This window comes from Ursus americanus, chromosome 4 (assembly GCF_024610735.1).
Source record: "Ursus americanus isolate L20-20 chromosome 4, mUrsAme1.1.p, whole genome shotgun sequence".
In the NCBI taxonomy this organism is placed as follows: Eukaryota; Metazoa; Chordata; class Mammalia; order Carnivora; family Ursidae; genus Ursus; species Ursus americanus.
In genome coordinates, this window is record NC_142130.1 from 19,991,462 (window position 1) to 20,014,110 (window position 22,649).

The 22,649-nt window shown below is 34.2% G+C and overlaps 1 protein-coding gene across 5 annotated transcripts in view; it reads left to right on the forward strand.

Moving 5' to 3' along the window:
- The window catches only part of ATP11B (ATPase phospholipid transporting 11B (putative)), a 112,941-nt gene that overhangs the window by 10,994 nt on the left and 79,298 nt on the right, over nucleotides 1-22,649 (forward strand). For all 5 annotated transcript variants that reach the window (XR_015724140.1, XM_045776690.2, XM_045776691.2 and 2 more), the window contains exons 2-4: nucleotides 12,945-13,061; nucleotides 18,213-18,302; nucleotides 19,929-20,009. Coding sequence is in view for 4 of the 5 variants with exons in the window: in XM_045776690.2 (XP_045632646.1) it covers nucleotides 12,945-13,061; nucleotides 18,213-18,302; nucleotides 19,929-20,009 (288 nt within the window). In the remaining variant the exon portion in view is untranslated. The remainder of the gene's footprint in view (nucleotides 1-12,944; nucleotides 13,062-18,212; nucleotides 18,303-19,928; nucleotides 20,010-22,649) is intronic.

The following is a 22,649-nucleotide window of genomic DNA, read 5'->3' on the forward strand; positions in this document are numbered from 1 at the left end:
TTAGTGATTTGTTTTACTTACCATTGTTTCTTGCATACCACCTCATCTCTCTGGGTTCACTTTTTAAATGAAATACATCCTTGAGGAATTTTTTTTTTAAAGATTTTATTTATTTATTCGACAGAGATAGAGACAGCCAGCGAGAGAGGGAACACAAGCAGGGGGAGTAGGAGAGGAAGAAGCAGGCTCATAGTGGAAGAGCCTGATGTGGGGCTCGATCCCATAACGCTGGGATCACGCCCTGAGCCGAAGGCAGACGCTTAACCGCTGTGCCACCCAGGCGCCCCATCCTTGAGGAATTTTTAAGCAAAGGTTTGGAGGGGTGATCTGTTTTAGTTTTTATGTCTTTATTTCATAATTATTGAACACTAATTTAGGTAGATACAGAATTCTAGATTAACATTTACTTTCACTCAACATATTGAAGATACTACTTATTCCATTGCTTTCTGACATTTGTAATTGCTGGTATAAAATATGTTTTTAATCTAATTGCCATTACTGTTGGTAATCTGTGTCGTGTTGATTTTAAGATTATCTCTTTGTCAATATTTTGCAATTTTATTTTGCTGTATCTTTCATATTTTTTCATGTTTTTCCTGCTCTGCACTTGTGTTTGCCGTCAGTCTGAAGGTTCTTATTACCATGTTTCAGAAAATTTTTCAGCCATTTTTTTTTTAAATATTGCTTCTCAGCCTTTAATTTTCTCAATCTAGAACTCTTGCTTGATACTGATCTGTCTCCTATGGCTCTTAACTTCTTTTTCATATTTTTCATCTATTTTCTCTCTGTGCTGCTTTCACTGTGAATTCCTTACTTCTAGCTTCCAGTTCACTAATTCTCTCACCTGTGTCCAGTCTAGAGTTCATCCTGTACTCCGAATTTTTAATTTAAATCACTTTTTTATTTCCAGAATTTATTGGATCTCCCAATTCCATCTGTTCTTGATGCATATCTGCTTGGTTTTTCTCAGAATATTTTCTTTTTTAAAAAAGGAGCTGTTATTATCTCTTTGGAGGTTTTATACATATTTAAAGGTACACAGCTTTTTTCACCTTCCTTTCAATTGAACCTGACCCTCGGACCCAGCTACAAAGGGGTGCTATTATTAATCCTTATTGTGCCATAGGAGCTGCACTTCAGACTGCTTATTTCCATACACATAGTCCCAAAGGCTCAGCCCCTGATTACAGAAATGGTTATCTTATTTTAAGCCTAGCTAAGTCTTCTTAATTAAAGAAAAAAAGATATTTTATCCATGTTTGCTTTTGTGAAGGAAAGGGACTCTAAGTGCGGACTTTTCCAAGGTCAGTAGCTAATTAATACCAGCAGCAGGACTTGAACCCAGAGAGTTTTTCCAGGGGATTTAGCAGTGTGGAAGAGTATTAGCAACAGCAGCAGTTTTCCGTCTCTCATTCCCAATCCTGCCATCTTAAATCTGTTCAACAGTGAGGCAAGGCTAGAGAATGAGTTAGGGGAAATTTCTAGGTGGTAGTGGTATCCTGGAGTGACAAGTTTGTAGAGGAAAAGGAGAAAAGTGATGGAGAGTTCTTTTAGTTACTCAGCAATGGCCATTCTCAAGTTGCTGTAATACTTTAGGTGCCAGAACAAGTTGGGACTTGCTTATACCTTAATGTATATGTCCTCTTGAAAATGTTATCTACCCTAAAATACAATACATATAAATTGATTTTGAACAGCATGGCAAATTTTTTGAAAGTTTTTCAAAGTTTTAATTTCCTTTTTGTCTTGAACCATAGGAACTCAAAAATTTATTTTGAAGTTTGACAAGTTTGTGGTGTTGAAATAGAAATTGGAAATGTTGAAAAAAGTATATTCTATTTTTATTAACTTATATCTGTAATGAAATTATGTCATAGATTTAACTCTATTCAGAAGGATGTATTTGATAATTTTCTATAGGGAAAAAAGTGAGTCATCTAATGAGCTACTATTTCAGTCAAAATTTTACTAATTTTACTTGATATTTTGTTTCTCTTTTTTTGTGCTTATTAAGAGGCCTTATTTTTTCTAAATGAAGTTTATCCAGAACAGAGGCCCTGACTTCTGTTTTGGTATTTCCACTGTGCCAAACATAATACCTTGTATACAGTCAATGCTCATTATTTATAAATAGAATTTTTAAAAATTAAATTATAGGATAACTTAATAAATGATATACTAAGTAGCTTGCTATTTCAGAATGTTCAGATATTTTTACTGAAATTTGGTACAGTGCCTCATATAGTATCAAGCACATTTTTCCCAATAAATACTTGTATTATATACTTGTATGCTAAGATTTTGCTTTGAAGAGTCCTTTGCGATGAGTGTAATTCGTAGATAAAGCTTAAGTAATATATAGTCGGTTCAGGTCTTAATCATCTGTTACCTAGGAAATTGTTTCTTCACTCTTGGATCTCCTGAACTACAAAGGGAATATAGATATTCTTGCTTATCTTAGTTCTCCACTGCGCTCTTTAATATACAAATTTGAAAAATGCTAACAAAGATGCGAAGGTGGACTTGATTCTTTACTATTGAAAGACAGGTAAGTGGTTCTCTAATGTGTGTTTTCCTATTGAAATTTAAATGTAAAGGCACTGGCCTCTATCTAGATATTCAGGAGACCCTCTGACTTTGTGGCTCCAACTCTTTATGCAACTTTAAAGGAAATTGGTGCAGTGCCTACCTGCCAGTGTGATCAGCCCCTTTTCCAGCATATATTTGCAGAACTTGGGGGAAAAAAAAAAAAAACTTAAGAAAAAATTAGGAGACAATGAAAGTCAAAGTTCTTAAGTAATCAGATATGCTTTTAGGAATCTTTAAAAATGTCTCCTAGACCATGAGTTCCCTAATGATGATGTTTCCTATAGATTGAGATACACTTGTCAGTGATCTATGCAAAATGAGAAAGACTAAGTTAGTGTAATGCACCTATGGCTGTGTGTGTGTGTGTGTGTGTGTGTGTGTGTGTGTGTGTGTGTGTTTGCTTAAATTTGTAGATATACTTGTTTTTGAGAACTGTATTTTTTAACTTGTAAAAAATAAACTTTTTTATCTTAGAATAGTTTCAGATTTACAGAAAAGTTGCAAAAATAATACTGAGAATTCCTGTAGATTCTCTTCACCCATTTTCTCTCTCTCTTTTTTTTAAATAAGATTTTATTTATTTATTTTAGAGAGAGAGACAGAGCGCTTGTGAGAGAGCCTGTGAGCTGTGGCAGGGGCAAGGGCAAGGGCAGGGGCAGAGGGAGAAGGAGAGGGAGAGAAGCAGACTCCCTCCTGAGTGCCAAGCCTGACAGACGCAGGGCTCGAATCTCAGGCTCAATCTCAGGCTCCTGAGATCATGACCTGCCTGAAATCAAGAGCAGAATGCTCAACTTACTGAGCCATCCAGACACCCCACACCCAGTTTCTCTTATTGTTAACATCTTATATTACTAGACTACACTTGTTACACTAATGAACCAATGCTAATACATTATTATTAGTTAAACTCCATACTTTATTCAGATGTTGTTATTTTTTCACTAATATTCTTTCTTTTGCTTCAAAATCCCATCTCATCTGGGATAACATACTATATTTAGTAATTCCTTGATCCTTCAATAATTGTTTTCTTTCTCATAGCTTTATTTTTCTCCCTCTTTATCAGATCCTTCATTTCAGACCTGAATATATGATTCGTTTACACTAAAAAAAAAAAAAAATCTTTCATTTGATCCAGCTGTTATCACTATCCCCACTTCCCCGCTTTCTTCTTCATCCCAATTCAGTCAGTCCATTGTAGCCCTTTTAACTTCATCCAGACTGTTTTGACAAAAGCCACCCGTGATTTCCTAATTATTAAATTCGGCACTCTTTGAGTTCTCATTTCTCTTTACAGCATATGAAATAATTCCTTCTTGCAACTTCTTCTTGTGTGTCTGCCATACCACTTTTCTGTTTTCCTTCCTGTCTGGTGATCCTTCCCCTTTGCTTATTCCTTCTCTCCCACGTGTATCTTAAATGATAGTCTTGACAATTCCATTCTTGCTCTTATTCTCTTCTTCCTCTGTGCACTCATAATAGGCAGTCTCATACATGTTTTTAATTTTAACTATCATCATTATGCTTACTGGGTTCCAATCTCAAGTCCAACCCTCTTTCCTAACATCTAAACAGAAATATCCAGTTGCTTTCGAGATGTCTATGCAGGAAGTCCCACGTTGAAATCAGAAAATAATTCTAGTCTGATCTTAAATACGTGAGTAGAAATAGGAAGTTAGATGATATCTAAGGTAATTAAGGCCTAAATCACTAAGGTTTTATCAACTCCAAGTGCGCAGGAACTAAGTCATCTATTTTTATCACCCATGGTCCTTAGCTTACTATAGAGCACATAGGAAGTACTCAATAAATACTCTGAATGCTAAAGTAAATTCTTTTCATTACATGCAGAAGTCAAGAATTGCAGATCAGCACTACAATTTTAGTAGTCATTATGCAAGGTAAATGAACTGCTTGCTCCCTGGAAGAACTGAAAATAAGCTAAAATACTCTTGTGTGTTTTTTTAAAAATGAATTTTTAGAATTATGTCATTTGGACCCAGTGTTGCTAAATAATAATTTCTCTGCTTAAAATTTAATTTTCAAATATTTGTAGCGACAGTTTTAAGATTTGCTGGGTCCTATTTGCTTAACCTTGTATGGACATGTTTTATTTTCTTCTGCATGTTTCTCAGGTTCCCAGCATATAAAATTAATAAGGTAATTATTGCTTTTCTACCTTGCTGTTTTCTATCCTTTGTTTCAATTCTTGTCTAAATAGCTTAGTAGGATTCACTTCGCGTCTCTATTCTTTAACTTCAATATATTTTTATGTTGTTATTGTTTATAATTTTTTACCTAATACATCACCCTGTTTAAATCTGTACTTGGAATTATTTGTTGTGGTTTCCTGGTTTGAATACTGGCTATACTATACTGCTCATGGTAAAAACAGCAGCTCCTAACTTAAGGGATTCTGTTAGAGACCCACAACAGTGAATACTTATAACTTATATATTGGTCTTCCGAGTACCTAGTTGCTTTTCCACCCTACCAGACCCTAACAAATATTTTATAAATGCTTCATCCCTTCTTATCCTGTGATAAAATTTAAATATGTAACCTGACTACTTAATAACTTCTTTAAAAAATCAACATCAAAACTTAAAGTTGTTGTATGAAGGAAAAAGAAAGAAATACACTTATATTAAATTATATCTATTTCAGTATGTAAATGTACAGTCATGATGTCAGTAGACATAATTAGATGGTATAATCACTGTGAATCCATGGCCACTAATGCAAACTGCTGAAAGTGTAGCGCACAGGCAAACCTCGGAGGTATTGTGGGTTCAGTTTCAGAACACTGCGCACAATGAAGTGAGTATCACAATACAGCAAGTCAGATGAATTTTTTGGTTTCCTAGTGCTTATAAAATTGATGTTTATACTATACTGTGTTAAGTGTGCAGCAGTATAGGCCTAAAAAAGCTATGTACATACTTCTGTTTAAAAATACTTGATTGCTAAAAAATGCTAACCATAATCTCAGCTTTCAGCAAGTCAGAATCTTTTTGCTGGTGGAGGGTCTTACCTGGATGTTGATGGCTGCTGACTGATGAGGGTGATGGTTGCTAGAAGTTGGGGTGGCTGTGCCAGTTCTTTCTTTCCTAAATAACTCAATAGGATTCACCCTGTGTCTCTGTTCTTTGACTTCAACATGCTTTTTCATGTTGTTGTTTAGAATTTGGGGTTGTATCTTTGTGCTTGATATCTTTAAATATTAAACATTGGATATCTATGTAAAAGGTCTGTTTTTGATTGGCTACATGTCTCCAGCCTATCTCAGTTATAACTCATTGCTTCTGATATTCTGAGGAGGACCTATAAACCATCTTCATTGCTACTACTGTGTATGATTGAGGGGAGAAGGAGAAGGCTCAGAAGTATTTGAGAAACCTGGGTAGAAATTTCTTTTTAGGGGCGCCTGGGTGGCTTAGTCGGTTAAGCATCGGACTCTTGATCTCGGCTCAGGTCATGATCTCAGGGTATTGAGATAGAGCCCCACATCAGGCTCCAAAAGCGTGGAGCCTGCCTAAGAATCTCTCTCTCTGCCCCTCCCCTTGCTTGCATGTGTGTGCGCTCGCTCTCTCTCGCCCTAAAAAAAAAAAAAAAAACGATTTCTTTTTACCCCTCTGTCTCTAATTTGGATACCACAGCTAGAAGATTTACCGGTTTCACTTCTTGGCTCGTCAGTGTTCAACCTGATAGGCAGAACAACAACAAAAAATCAAATTTAGGCTTTTTAGTCTATGATTTTTAAATTTGGTCTAAAACAGCCTCACACATTTTTATGATAAATGTCTCTGTTGCCATACGTGGAAATCACCAGTCTAACAAACAAAAGGCATTCATTATTATAATGGTTGAATTATGACCAAATAGACTCTTTTAATCCATCAGAAAATTTCAAATGGATGAAACTGATTTATTTAAATTGATACTTTAATTGTGGTGTGTTATATATATATGTATATATATATGTACATATAACATAAAATTCGTCATTTTAACATTTTTAAGTCTGCAGTTCTGTAGCATTAGGTACATTCACATTGTTGTGCAGCCCTCACCACCATCCACGTCCTGAACTTTTTTATCTTCCCACACTGAAACGCTGTAACCTTTAAACACAAACTCCCTGTTCCCTCATTCACTAAACGTCTGGCAAACTGAATTTGGCTGATTTCTTGTATAAGAAGAATCATACAGGGGCACCTGGGTGGCTCAGTCGGTTAAGTGTCTGACTCTTAGTTTCAGCTCAAGTCATGATCTCAGGGTCGTGGAATCAAGCCTTGCATTGGGCTCCCTACTAAGCAGGGAGTCTGTGGGAGGTTCTCTCTCTCCCTCAGCCCCTCCCCCTACTCATGTGCGTGCATACACTCTCTCTCTCTCTCAAATAAATAAATCTTAAAAAAAAAAAGAGGAATCATACAATATTTTTCTTTCGTGACAGGCTTATTTCACTTACCATTATGTCTTTCAGGTATATTCATGTTGTAGCGTGTGTCAGAATTTCCTTTTTTAAGGCTGAACAGTACCTCATTGTATGTGTGTACCATAAGTTGTTTATCCATTCACCTGTTGATGCACACTTGTGTTGCTTCCGCCTTTTGGCTATTACGAGTAATACTGCCTTGAACATGGGTATACAAATATCTGTTCATCTCTGCTTTCATGTCTTTTGAGTATGTACCCAGAAGTGGAATTGATGAATCATATGATTATTCTGTGTTTACTTTTTTTGAAGAGTTTCCGTATTTCCATTGAGGCTGTACCACTTTACATCACTCCTGGCAGTACACAGGGATTCCAGTTTCTCCACATTCTTGCCAGTACTGTTTTCTGTTTTGTTTTCTTTGGTTTTTTTTCTGATAGTAGCCATCCTGATGGGTGGTAGGCGGTATCTCATTGTGGTTTTGATTTGCATTTCCCTAATAGAAGTTGGTTTCTTTGACAGACAGAACAAACCCCCACCAACTGTAAAGCTTTAACAAATGGCTTTGATGAGAATAAGATAAATCTAGGAACAGCAGAATGAAAAGCTTCTTAGCCTCTCTTTTACTGGTAATGGTAGATTTCACTGTGCAGAATCACTTTTAAAGTTTTTCCGTTTTCATTTAAATATCATCGAACTTAAATTCAATTTGGTAGAAAAGTTACTGTTAAGGATATTTAAAAACTAAGCCTGGAACCTAGAAACTAGAGAATTTAGCCCATTCAGTAAATATTCATTAAATAATTAATAGGTACATGCTGCCTTTAAGAATTTTTAGCCTGGAGGGGAAGATGGATATACAGACAAGCAATTACTATTCCATGTAATGAAATCCATAATGAAAGTGTGTAAAAGGTTTGGTGAGCATAATAAATAACAGGTGCCTTCCTTTGTTTCTGGGGAAAAAGGAGTGTCAGGTAAAGCTCCACTGAGAGCTTTACCTTTTGGGGAAGAACTGATAGCTCCACTCTTAAGCTGAAACTTGAAGGATGAAAGGCTTTTGCTGGAGGTGTATGTTGGAATAGGAAATCAAGTTTGGGAAGTAATATCATAGCCTATCAGAGATGAGCTTCTTGTAGTAAAGCACTGACAGATGATTTAAGAACTTTAGAGTCAAAGATCCCTCTGAATTTTATATCATATAGTTAGAAAGCCAGTCCTAATCCACCCCTGCAGTAAGCCAAAATTCCTAGAATCTCAGACTGGTTTGATAGATGGCAAACAACCTAAAGTCCTAAAATGAAAATTACGTAACATGAAACAGAAAGTTTAATTATTGCACTTGTTTATATCACAGGCATTTTAAGTTATTTTCTATCACCTTCCTTCTGTTAACAGTGTAAAATTATCTTGCCCTTCCAGTACCTTCATTAGGTCTACGTCCAGTAAACAATAATTCCCAATTAAGTGTATAGATTTGGTAAAATACACTAAATCATTCTGCCCCAGTATCATATTTTTGCTAGGCCATTTTCATATGCCTGTGTACACTGGAGCATACAGTCAACAAAAATTACTTTGTCATATAATAAAGTGTGTGATGTAAATAAAGCTTTTGTTCATTTCTTTTAATAACAGTGGTATTGCAGTTTTGACTCTGAAGCTTCTTTGTTTTTTGAGTTTTGATGGGTTTTTTGGTGTATGGTTTGTTTTGAAGCTTTTTTCTTTATATTTTAGAGGAAATAAATCACATAAGAATAAGAAGCACAGGGGCGCCTGGGTGGCACAGCGGTTAAGCGTCTGCCTTCGGCTCAGGGCGTGATCCCAGCGATCTGGGATCGAGCCCCACATCAGGCTCTTCTGCTATGAGCCTGCTTCTTCCTCTCCCACTCCCCCTGCTTGTGTTCCCTCTCTCGCTGGCTGTCTCTATCTCTGTCGAATAAATAAATAAAATCTCTAAAAAAAAAAAAAAAAAAAAAAAGAAGCACAAATTTATTTTGATCACTGTGAACCCTAAAGATGATGTTTTCTTAGTTATGTTGAAGAAGTGTAACAATTTTAATTATAGGACTTTGGTTTTAGTCTCTTGTTAGTGCTTTTATTTGTAATGTTTGTATTTTTCATAAAATCTTTTGAGATTTTGAGATTATGGAGAGGCTGGTATAGTTGGTATGAAAATGTAAAATGTTGTGATTCATTTCCAAACCCTGCTGTGTGTCAAAAACTAACTTCTAAAAATTACAAAGTTGTTTACTAGTTTGGTTTCCCTAGGTCTCATCAGTTTGTGGTTATAAAAGGAGTCTCTTTTTTCAAACCAGTCCTGTGGGTTATCAGTTCTTCCCCAAGAACCCATCCAGAGATTTTTTCCACCTTACCCACTTTTTTTTAAATACCTGTGACTTTAACATATGCTCACAAATCCAGACTGAAAAGAGGTTTTGAATTTCATACTTTTATAGAATATGAGAGTTTTTTATTTTTAAATAGTTTAAATTTGTGTGCTTCCAAAACACTACTTTTTAGCAGGAATTAAAATAGAATCAGGGTGACTAGAATAGCATTAATCTATCTCAGTTTCTTTACCCAGAGCAAGATGAAATCAGAGGAGAACGAAGCAGGCTAGCACCACCAAGGCGTTAAAGGTGTGAATGGGTAGTCTGAGATGACAACAGAAAATGTCATGTGTGCCAACTCTGGCATGTAGCCTTAACCTAGTGATTAGGAAGTTCAGACTGTATTTCTTTCTCACTGCCATGAATTGCGGTTAATGCTTGCTAGAATAGCGTGGAATACTTGAACCTCACACTAACAGTATAGTTATACAGTTAATTTTGATAACATGTTTGTTTTGACTCCTTTTAAAAAGGGTAGAGGTGTTATTGAAGCATAGATTATCTGGTATTTTTAAAATCTGCCATATTGAGATGGAGAACTGATTATAAAGCAAGACTTTAGGTAAGTGGTTTTAAGCTTCTTTATATCGTGAAAAACCAATGACCTGTGCTCACTCTCATCAGAAAAGTGCACATGTTATGCAAATTTGCATACAGTTTCAGAGATTCACAGATCCGAAGCCCATTTATGGATCCTGCTCTAAGCCACTTTCTTTATTTTTGGACAGCTTTATTCTTTTTATTGCTTGTAACTGACTTCATTTGTTGCAGAGAAGGTGATGCTAATGAACTGAAGTTAAAGGTTTTTTTCCATAAGGGACATCTGGCTTTCCCAAATATAAAATTTATACAGTCATGAATATAAAATTTAATTATTTCGTGGGAAAAAAAATACCCACACATATAGGCATGCCATTGATTATAAAATGAGTGAGATCATGTGAATTAATTACAACTGAAAAAATTGAAAATGTATACGTGGATATTATAGAATAACGAAAAACTCATCATTCTCCTTTTGGAATTACGTTAAATTATGATATTTTAGAATATAGTGATTCTGCATTTAAAATTTAGCTTAATTTGAAATTGATTTTCTTTTTAAAACATTTCAGTATTTCCCCTCGAAATGACTATAGAAATCTAAGGAGTTTCAAAACTTTAGTATGTGATTACTGGTACAGCCAGTGGAGATGAATGGAGAAGGATGAGTATTTGCTACCTGGAAAGTCATGAATAAGTGTTAGAATAGTAACATATATAAGTAACATATGTAATTTGGGGGAGTCTTTGTTTTGCTTTTTGTTTTGTAACTTTAGATGTACATAGTAATACATTGCAGTCTTGGTGGAATTTAGTGAAAAATAAAATTCTACATTAGTGGTTCTCAGTCTCAATTGTCTTGACATCTTCTTAAAGATTTATGTATTTTTAGAGTGCCTGGGTGGCTCAGTCAGTCAGTCATCTGACTCTTGATTTCAGCTCAGGTCATGATCTTAGGGTCATGAGATCGAGCTCTGTATCGGGCTCCACACAGAGCATGGAGCCTGCTTAAGATTCTCTTTCTCCCTCTTCCTCTGCGGCCCTTTCACGTGAACGCACATGCACGCATGCTCTCTCTCTCTCAAAAAAAAAAAAAAGATTTATATATTCTTTCAGAACACAAATATACTTTTTTAAATTTAATTTATCCCTAAAGCTTACATACAAGGTATGTAACACTATTATTTTTACATGGTTACAGAGGGATGTGGAATAAATGTGCTTCACGCGGTCTAATGTTCCAGTTACCTGTGTGTCTGTCCCTCTAGTAACTTTATGAACTTTACTGGCAAACCTCATGTGAGCCCCCTTTGAGAAATACGGCCATAGATTACAGCAGTAGCATGCAGACTCTTTGTTCATTCATTTTGATTTATTGAGACGGAGCATATTGTGATTAGCTTGAGTAATTAACAAATCACATAATCCTACATGGATTAACATGGTACTAAAACTCAATAAATATTTGTCGAATGGATAAATGGCGTATATCTTTAAGGTGATTGCAGTATTCTAGATAGAGCAGTGAGTTCCAACTCCAGTTTTGAGACCTGCCTTTTCCCCCAATGAGTTATTATAGGAAACAATTATGAAATGTTTAACGGAAAATTTATGAGGAAGATAAATATGCATGCCACATTTTATCTTTGAAGAAACTGATTTTGAAATCAGACACATAATGGCACATTAACATCCACAAAATGTGGTCATCGCTATAAATAGCATAAACAAATAAAATGAAACTTCATGGTTTTTTTATGGAGCATACAAATGCATTTAATTTTCACAGTCTTGTACTAGCTGTTTCTAAGATCACAGAATAAATTTTTTAAAACTAAGAATAACAGCAGTTGAAACCTATACATAGCACTGTTGATATTCTGATGTACTAAACAAAATATATCTTTAGGTAATATGGGAATTTCCACTGTGTATGTATCTGCTTAATGGAAATTTTACAGGGATGCGAAGTGTTGAATGGCAGCCACATCACTTACTTAGTAGATTACTAAATTAGAGTCCTTATTACCTACAAGTAGGTACGCACATATAGTTAAGAATACCAACTTTAGTTAACTTTTTAGTAACTTAGTAGCAGTAGTAAAGAGCCTTTTGACCACCATGAAAATCTGAGAAATTTCAGATCATTGCCAGATAGAACCCCCCCAAAAGGCCTTGCTTTTGGTGGTTGCTTTCAGCCTGTCAAAGGATCCCCGAGATCTGCCAAAAGAGTATTGAAGATTTACTTGCCACCTAGGAAAATAGTAAAATACTGTGGAGATAAAATATCAGTATTCTTGTTCCAGAGAAAACTTTTACACTGGAGATCATTACTAAATGTACCTTGAGAGATGGTTTCCTAATTCTCAGGCCAGAATTATATATCCATATTTCAGGGATTTGATTGATAACATAACTAGCACAAAGAGATGATTATGTGGAATGAATCTGGGCAAGACCCTACCCAATGCATTGTGAGGCCTGTGGGATCAAAGCTCTTGGAAACCAAGTTGATCTTGGTGTGGAAGAAATAAAATAATAAATCTTTGTCATCAGATGTGGTAGGTGCTGGCTAGGCCATCACTACACAGGATTTCCACATCACTAGTAGGAATCCATATTAAGAAGAAAGGCAAGGAACCCACAGGAATGAAAGGGAAGGAAAGAAATCTTTTCCTCAGATGCTTCTGTAGATCTTCTATATGATTTTTTCCCCTTATGGTAGCATTTCTAACAGAGTATGGATTATTTTTCATTACCAGATGTGTTACCTAGTTAGTTTATATTTGAAGATAATATACTAGTTTACCTGGGAAAGAAAAAAATATATGGTTTAACTCTGCTAATAATTACGTAGATTGAGCCTATATGCAATTCAAGTCTAGTAATAATATGTACAATCTGATTAAATAAAACCAACGGTAAAGAATCATGACAACTAACCTTGTTGATCATTATTTTTCTTTTCTTGGTCTTAGGGTTTTGACCCACCACATCAAAGTGACACAAGAACTATTTACATAGCCAACAGGTTTCCTCAGAATGGCCTCTATACACCTCAGAAATTTATAGATAACCGGATCATTTCATCTAAGGTAAGCATTAACACTTAATATTAAAACTATAGATATGTTCCATTTTGTTTTGAAAAGTGATTTGTGTTTTCTAGTATATATTTGTATCCTTAAAAATTCAAGGAAATGGTGGTTGGCAAATTTATCTTAACCAGAATTGTGAACTGTAAAGTAAAAGGAGTTGCCAGTTGCTAATACCAGGTAACTAACACACCAAAAATTATCCTTAGTTGAAATTAAACTGAGGAACTAATATTTATACTGTGTGCCAGGCACTATGTTAGGTACATCTCATATCATTTAATTCTTAGAACTCTGAGGTAGCTTTTATAAAGTATTATGCTCATTTTATATTTGTTTCTTCAATTAAAGCATTGGGAAATAATTTACCTAGGTTGCGCACAGTGTAAATGACAAGATTGGAGTTTGAACTCAGTTCTGTGTGACTTTAAAGCCTCTCTTCCTCCAATTTTGCCACTCTTCTGTAAACATTTTATAGTACCAAGGTACTGCTTCACTCACATATTCTTCCTTGTTTCATTTTTTTTTCTATGACTTTTTTTTTTAAGATTTTATTTATTTGAAAAAGAGCGAAAGTGAGAAGAGATCACAAAGGGAGAGGGAGAAGCAGACTCGCCACTGAGCAGAGAGCCTGATGCGGGGCTGGATCCCAGGACCCCAAGATCATAACCTGAGCCAAAGGCAAATGCTTAACTGACTGAGCCACCCAGGCGCCCCTTTCTATGACATTTTTAAGATGTCTTAGTTTATCTTGAAATTGAAGATTACAGGGTCATGCTGTCCTAATAGACTTTTCTCTCATGATGGAGGAAATGTTTTCTGTGCTGTCTGCTCTAATAGCCAGTAGCTATATAGGGCCAGTTAGGCCTTGAAATGTGGCTAATGCCATGGAAGAACCTAATTTTTAAATTTTAATTTATTTTAAATTAAATGTCAGTCATATGCAACTAGTGCTTACCTATTGGACAGTGTAGTTAGGATGTGAATCAGAGAGACTAAGGGTAAAGTTCTCCTCAGATCATTGCTGTTGCTTAATAGACCACCTTAAGAAGCATCTTTGTATTACACACACACACTCTCTCAAATAAATAATAAAAGTTATTAAAATCTTTTTTAAAAGTCCTTTTGAAAATTTTAAGGTTTTTTAAAAATTTGGGTATAATTGAAACACACTAAAATTTGCTAATTTTGATGAGTTTCGACAAATGTATAACAACATGTGACCATCACAAATCAAAATATAGAAAAATCCATCACTAAAGAATTAGCAGCCAGTCCTCTTCACCTCTAGCACTAGCAATCACTGATCTGCTTTCTATAACTATAGTTTTATCTGAATTTCATATAAATACAGTCATATAGTATGAGTCTTCTGTGTCTGACTTCTTTCGATGTAACAATAATCTTGAAATTCATCTTTGTTGTTGCATGTATCAGTAGTTCATTCCTTTTTTGGTGCAGAGTTTAGCTGTCAGCCTGGGTTTGGATAGTTTACATTCTGAATATGAGTCATTTTCCTTGCATGGTTCTTTCACTACCATTATTTTCCCCTTAAATTTCCATGTACTTTTCTGGCCCTGAACTCAAATCTCTGTCATATTTTGTGATAAGGTTGTAGTTTTCCCCTACTGTTTGCTGCCATAGGTGTGAGAGTTGGATAGTGTCTACAGGCTAAGAAGCCATGGTTCACAATTCATATTCCCTCCATTTATGTTTTTTTAAAACTAAACTCTCTTCCAGTGTCTATCTATATTTTGGATACTTTCCAGGATCCATTTTTAAAATCTAGTTTTTGTAATTCTTATCTGCTAGGAGTTATAGGACCACTTTAGTCCTCTGCCAGTATTGAAAGCTGAGTGTCCTGGAAAACTTCCGGTATTAAATATCTTTATATGATTGTATTCATATGCAGCAGTGTTAGGTTTATTGTTTTTGACCACAGTTTCAAAAATGTACATTAAAAAAAAAAATGTAGATATTTAGGGGCGCCTGGGTGGCGCAGTCGTTAAGCGTCTGCCTTCGGCTCAGGGCGTCATCCCGGCGTTCTGGGATCGAGCCCCACATCAGGCTCCTCTGCTGGGAGCCTGCTTCTTCCTCTCCCACTCCCCCTGCTTGTATTCCCTCTCTCCCTGGCTGTCTCTCTCTCTGTCAAATAAATAAATAAAATCTTTAAAAAAAAATGTAGATATTTAAATAAACATTGCTTTTTTTTTTTAAGCATATGAGGACTCTTTCTCTCATTACTCCCTAATTATTCCACTACTGCTTTCTCATACTCCTTACAAACCAGATTACCTGCTATTCCATAAACCCATGTTGAACTTCCCTACTACTGTGCCTTTGCTGTGCTGTTGATAACCATGTTTTTTTAAATGTACATTTTATGTTTCTGCAGAGATTGTAGATTTCATGTTTTTATGGAAATGTAAAATTCATGTTTTTGACCACAGATTCAGGAATGTGGGTATTTATATAGACAGTGTCCATTTTTTTCCTGACCATAAATGGGGCTGACTTTTTCTAAATTCCCTTTTAACTACCTTTCTACTCCCTTATTATTCCCTTAAACTCTTCCACACTGTATTATTTTCTATCCCACAAAGTCATGATGAACTTTCCTCCTCTCTGCCTGTGTACATGCTGTCTTTTTTTTCCTGAAATGGTCTCCCTTTAATTGTCCCCTCTTTTCGGCCTATTGAATATTCCCCTCTTTAAGCCATGTCAAATATGACCTTCTTCATTAAATTTTTCTTTCTGACTGCTTTTCATTTTAGTTCTTTATATATTCCTCCATTTACTTTATCTTTGAATATAGCTATTGATATTTTGTTCTTAATTTCCTCTAATATTAAAACTTCTTTGTTCCTCTCACAGTGCAAGTGTCTTGCACATTGTAGATACGTGATATTTCCGTTTAATTTACCATAGTAACTATCTTAAATTTCAGCTTCTTTCAAAAGATTTAATTTCATAACTACGTCTTGGTTTTCTTACTAAGGTCAGAATTTGAGGAAAAAGGTCAATTGTATAGTCATATACATAGCTCTAAAGAAGTTATACTTCTAATTTATTTTTATTGACCATTATTACATAATAACTAAAATAATTTTAAAGCATAATAAATCATTCTTTTTCTTAGAATATTTTTATATTGCTTAATATTCTATAGTTCCTCCTCTACATATGATAGAATAAGCACAGAATTTAGGCTCATTCAGTCTATTAATTTATTTATATTTTAGAAGACCTGGAAACAACAATTCCTAATATTTGTAAGCTAGTTTTCCTAATAAATTTTTATTTATTCTGAGTTTTTCCATGTGTTATTGAACTAGCCAAAGAAAATATCCTGAAACCAATTACCTTACTTCCAATTTATGTAATTGTTTTTTTCAAGATTTTGGAAGACAAAATATATTGTCACTGTTATGATTTAAATAGATTGATGTAAACTTAGGACGTTGCCAACTTGATTCCTATGCAAGTTTATATATTTGATTTGGTAACTAAGGGAGTTACCTGGAATACTCTGACCCCTATAGGGACAGCTGTTTTTTTATTCCCAGTTAAGATCAGCTGGAGATGATATGACCCAAAGTTACCATCTCATATGTACACATAGAGCGGTGAATAAAAAGCATCTGCCTCTCTTCTCTCCAGAACCCTGAACATAATCCCCACTCCCAGATTCTGGAACCACAGTGGTACCCCTACCACAGGAAAATATGTTTCAGATATTTCAGATATGAACTGAAAATATAATTTCACCTGAGAGAAATGTTGTTAGGTATTGTACTGCTTATATATCCTTGGGTCAAACAGGCTTTTGTGGGCTCTTCTGGGAACCTAACCCTATTTATAAAATTGTTCATATGGGAAAGGACATTTCAGGTCTCAAACAACTTATGAAGAAGTGAATTTTTGAAATAAGAAAATTCAGAAAGTAGAACCATCTTACATTGCACCGCAGGAAATTAGGTAAACTGCCTCCTTAGAAATCTCGAAATGGTCAATAACCATTAAGGCTTCATTGCCTGACATCAGGATAGTTATCTGAAAAAAAATTCATTTCAACCTTATGTATGTATGTATGTGTGTATTCATCTGTTCTGCTACAGTTTTGATCTTCAACTATGTGCTGAGTAGTAGTGGTAAGTGCTGGAGATAGAGTAGTAAATAAAACAATGTCCCTAGCCTCAAGGATCTTACATTCTACTGAGAGAATGTATATAGGATAAAGTAACAGTACTACAAAGTGTTTTCCTGTTTCATATATGAAGTTGTGTTGTGAATAGTTAGTGATGCACATAAAATTTGTACTGTTTTACCCTACCCCTGTAACATAGCATTATAGGCTGTATGCTGATTAATAATATAAGAGACACATAGCAGTTAATATGAGCCAGTTTCTGTCCTAAGTGCTTCATAAATTTATTAGCTCATGTAAACCTTATAACAACCCTATACACTATGGTTACTATGGTCCTCATTTTATAGAGGCACAAAGTGGGTGCAGAGAGATTAGTCCAAGGTCATTTAAGTGTCTTACTTTAAAAATTGACACTGTGACAGATTTTCATGCCTTTATGAGATATTTTCTTGATGGTTATACCAGTGATCACTTATATAAAGTATTTTTTAATCTTTTTCACATTCTAGGTTATTTTTGCATATTCTGTACTTAACAAAGAATAATCAAATAATTACACTATTTCCTTTATTTCAGACACTGAGCTCCATAAAATAGAAAATAAATTGTATCTAGTGTCAGCATTTTTATCAGCTCTTATTTTTTTTAACATTAGTTTAGTTTTGTGTAACCAGAGTCCAAAATAAATTTTTAAATGTTGTTTTAGATCTGTCATCTCCAACTTCTAAAAAATCAAGAATTTAATAGCAAGACTGATAGGTTCCAGTTTATCTCATCTTTTTAAATTACACTAAAATTGCCAATAAATAGTATAAGAAATACAAAAGAATAGAATAAAAGTTCTGAAACTCTTAAAAGCCAGATAGCTTTTGTAGCATCAGGATTTACATAATTTGTCTAAGGGCTTAGTAAATCTGATTTTACTTTTCTTATTATTACATCAATATAGTGTATATTCCTTTATATATTAATTTATCTCTCTCTCTCTCTTTTTTTTTTAGTATACTGTGTGGAATTTTGTTCCAAAAAATTTATTTGAACAATTCAGAAGAGTGGCAAACTTTTATTTTCTTATTATATTTTTGGTTCAGGTAAGCTTTATCACTCAATAAAGTTTATAGAATGATTGCTAAAATTATGTCTTCAGGGAAAAGTTACATTGCATTCTACTATGGGACCATTTTTTTTTTTCTGCAGAGCTTCCCCGTTGTAATCAGTGAATGTTGTGATTTAAACCACATACAGATTTCTAAAAATTAGCCTGTGAATTTTTAATACTAATTTTATTTTGTTTCATAACTGATATGCTGTGGTGTAGATAACCATAATCGAAGCCAATTTTACATTTCAGTTGCTCTGCCTTCAGAACATAAATATTTTGGCTTTTAATATACAGCACGTGTTTTTGGCACATTTCTGCCTATGGAACTATCTTTGTCCATGAAAATCTTTTTTTGGCTTTTCCTTTGTTTTCATTGTAAATTTTACTTTCAAGTTTTTTTTTTAATTTTAATTTTTAAGAATCCCCACGAGTATGGATTTTTATTATGGGGACCATTTTCTTAAATCTGTATTCATTATAAACTCTTTCACAGTTTCTTAATTTTCACATTATGCTTTCTTTTTCTAATATCAAAGTGTCAAGAGAACAGCTTATAAAACTTGAGTATAAGTAAAGATTTAAAAAGAGTGATTGCCATTTTCTTTTAAATGGGTTATTCTTTTCTGATGATGTTAGCAATCTCAGTGTGGCATCGAATTTTTGTATAAACTGAACTTTACTCTCATGGAACCTGGAATTTCAGAAGGAAAAAAAAACTTGTCAAGTGATTACTTCAAAGCTTGAGGAAACATTTACTTTTTTAAAAAATTGCTTTCCTTCATGAACAGAGAAGGAACTTCCTGATTTTCTGTCAATAGAACATCAGCTTGGTTTTCTTGGAAAAGTGAGAATTTATATTAACCATGTCCACATAACACATGCATTTGTAAAATTACTAGCTAAGATCAGGAATCCAGCTTGTCTGTGGAATAGAACAATTTAATTGGCCTATTCAGGGTAAAGGAACATTAATAAACCATTAGATCCATTTTTTAACTAACCGAACATAATTACTGCAAAAATTACTTCTCCAGCAATTTATTGAAGCCTCAGTTGTATGATTTAGATCATAATTATGGCATCATTTTCTGAGCTTTACCCCTCTGGCTCTGTAGATGTAACAAAATCACTGTAGAAAAAAATCCTTTTCCTAGTCCCATTCCTTGTTCTCTCTTGTAAGTGGTGAATTTATTCTGAATTCCAGCGTAAAAATTGCTGACGAACTTTTCAGCATTTACCAGGATGGGCAAAAAAATGTAAAATGAGATTCTGAGCAGCTGTAGCTCTGCTTCTAGGCAAGTACTGAGGAGGAAGACCTTAAGTACTCTGTGCTAAAAGGCAGAGTGACTGAGTTCATTCTAGCAATATTTGTGGGTATGCAATAGATTTAGATACTCGATTAACTTCATATAACAGCTGACAAAATGAACTTGGTGAAACTGCGGACTAAACTCTGTGGATATCTCCTATTATTTTTCACTCTGGACCATGATAAACACTTTTTATAGTGTTCTCAGAATTCCCAATAAGTATGAGATTTTACATGTTATAGGTGTGACGTGTACAGTATAAAAATATTAATATTCTGCATTCTTTTTTGTTGTTATAAATCTAGCTTATGATTGATACACCTACCAGTCCAATTACCAGTGGGCTTCCGTTATTCTTTGTGATAACAGTAACCGCCATAAAGCAGGTATGAAAATACTTTCTATTCCCCCCGCCCGAAGTTATTTAGAAGTTGCTAAGTATTTCTACCTCAAACTAACATTTATTGTTATGAAAATAATTTCCATAAGAAAGCAACAAATTTGATGTTTCATATGGTAAAATTAAACTGAGTTAAGCCACTTTTATATTTCAGGTACTAGGAATTCATGGAATGATTACCATTGTTAAAATATGTTGTTCCCTTGACACACCTAGGAAGCATCCAAAAACAAGCATTTTATATGTACAAACCAATTTATATATGAAACAGATTAATTATTATAATCATCTTTGTAGGTTTGGCAATATTTAAAGGAAGTACAATTCAAAAGGGATATATTTCTAGGGAGTGAAGCTTGTACTTTTGGCACGACCATTTTGAATAAAAATTGTATAGTGTTTTCCTACTTTCTACAACTTTCCCTGATGATGTTGATTTTTATATAAAGTAAATACCCTAGGGGAAACAGCTTCAACCAAATCTTGAATTGATATTAAAATGTGGGTATAGAAAAGCTAGATTATTAGATATACATGCTGAGTAAGAAATAAAGTAAGTCATAGAAATGTCCTATCTGTATAGCTATCACTTCTCAAAAAATCTTGTCAGGAGCCCAGTTAAATAGATGATCCTTCCACCTGAAAGAGAGTTAATTAAATTATAATTGTAAATATGATAAGTTTCCATCTTATAAGATTTAGGGATAAGATTTAAATAGACATGGAAATAAAAGTGACAAATATTCTGTAATTCTGAGCTGTAGTATATTCTTTATTACTTACATAGAAGGATACAAGGATTAACAGTTACATTATATGGATTAACAGTTACATTATAAATCTGGTGTGTCAGAATATCATGGTACTGCTTTCATTAGGTTTGCTTTTACTCTTTTATTGGAGGCTAGAATTTGTGCAACTCAGTAAGTATCCAAATCATTTCATAAAGTTACATATTTACTTGGTTTTGTAGATGTCATTTATTTCATTGAAGTAACATATATTTGTTCTTTGGACCTCTTTTCTATAAATACTTTCCTTCTTAGGTAACTTCATTTAGTCTAGTGAATTATTTACCATTTATATGTTGATGGTTCTCAAATCAATATGTATCCTAAAACTATTCCCTGAACTCCAGACACATATATACAAATGCTTGTGCAACATTTCCACATGGGTATCTTAGGCTTTTCCTGACCACCATGTCATTCTCGCATTTCCTGATCTGGTCTTTTTCTTCCTAATCGTTTGTCACTACCTGTTCTGTTGAATAAATGTTTATTAGTTTATCTCTTATCTTCATTAGAATGTTGAGCTCTATGAGCGCAGAGACTTTGTTTTATATACTAGATTATTTCCAGTGACCAGAACAAAGTCATGCACATATTGGGCCTTCAAGAAATATTTGTTTGATAGATGAATAAATGAATGAATAAATCTATTGAATATTTTTTAAAGCAATGTAAAAAGTTGTGAAGCCCTGATTTCCCAATATATTTGGCCAAATATAGACTGAGTTTAATTGAAATGTGATGTCATTAACTGAATTGAGAAATAGTGGTGAATTTACATCTGCAAAATGAAAGAGTTTAATATGATAATAACAATTGACAACCTGTCTTTCTCCAAATGAGTTAAGTAAAACACATAAAATCTAAAGTTAGGAAGTAGGAAGATTATACCTCAAACCTGTGTTAGTATGGTTATTGCAGTTGAGTACTAAATTTACTTGAGAGTTTCTTGACAACTAAGGCAAAAGAAGAAATATGAAAGGTCATAATTTTCAGAGAGAAAATTTGATCTGTAAGGATTTTCTCCCTTGTTCAGGAACAGTTTGAGAACTTAGAGTTTTCTCTTAATGCAGTAACTGTTCCTAAGTTTTGTTCATCCAATAAACACACTCATACCAGAGTGTGTACTGTTCAGCTTTATATATCCATCACTATAGATTAGTGGAACAAGTTTTAGAAAAATTATAAAAGTGAAAGTTGCCATGTTCCACTCTTCCTCCCTTGTCTTCTCCCCTTTTAGTCTGCCTTTGCACTTTTATCAAAAGAGGAAAAGCTTTATTATCAGTTATTTACACTTTAATATGAATGAAGTTGTTATTTTGTTTTTTAACTGCTTCCAATCATGCTTACATATTAAGTCTTCTCTCTGGTTGCATAATGTAAGATATAGTGCTCTCGTAAGTATCAAAGTCTTTGCTTCTGTGCACTTAAACCCTATGAAGTAGGGAAGGTAAGACCAAATACAATAATAATTACAGTTTAATAAGATACTAATAAGAGCCAATGAGCTGTAGATATTCAGAGAAAGGATGGAACACTTCATCTGATAATCAGGGAGGTTTTGTGGAATAAATAATAGAAATGAAACTTGGAATATTGGTAAAAGGACAGTTGGTGAAGAAGGTGAGATAGACACGAACAACTCGGGCAAAGGCTAAATGCAGGAAAAGCCAAGACCTATTTTGGGGAATGACATGTCTGACTAAATGTTTGACCCTGTAGAAGAAAGTATTAAAAGATAATACTGGAAATGTAGGTTGATACTAAATTAAAGAGGCTGGAAGATTCTTTGTTGTAAGCATTGAGAGTTATTGAGGGGGTTTTGAGCAAGATCG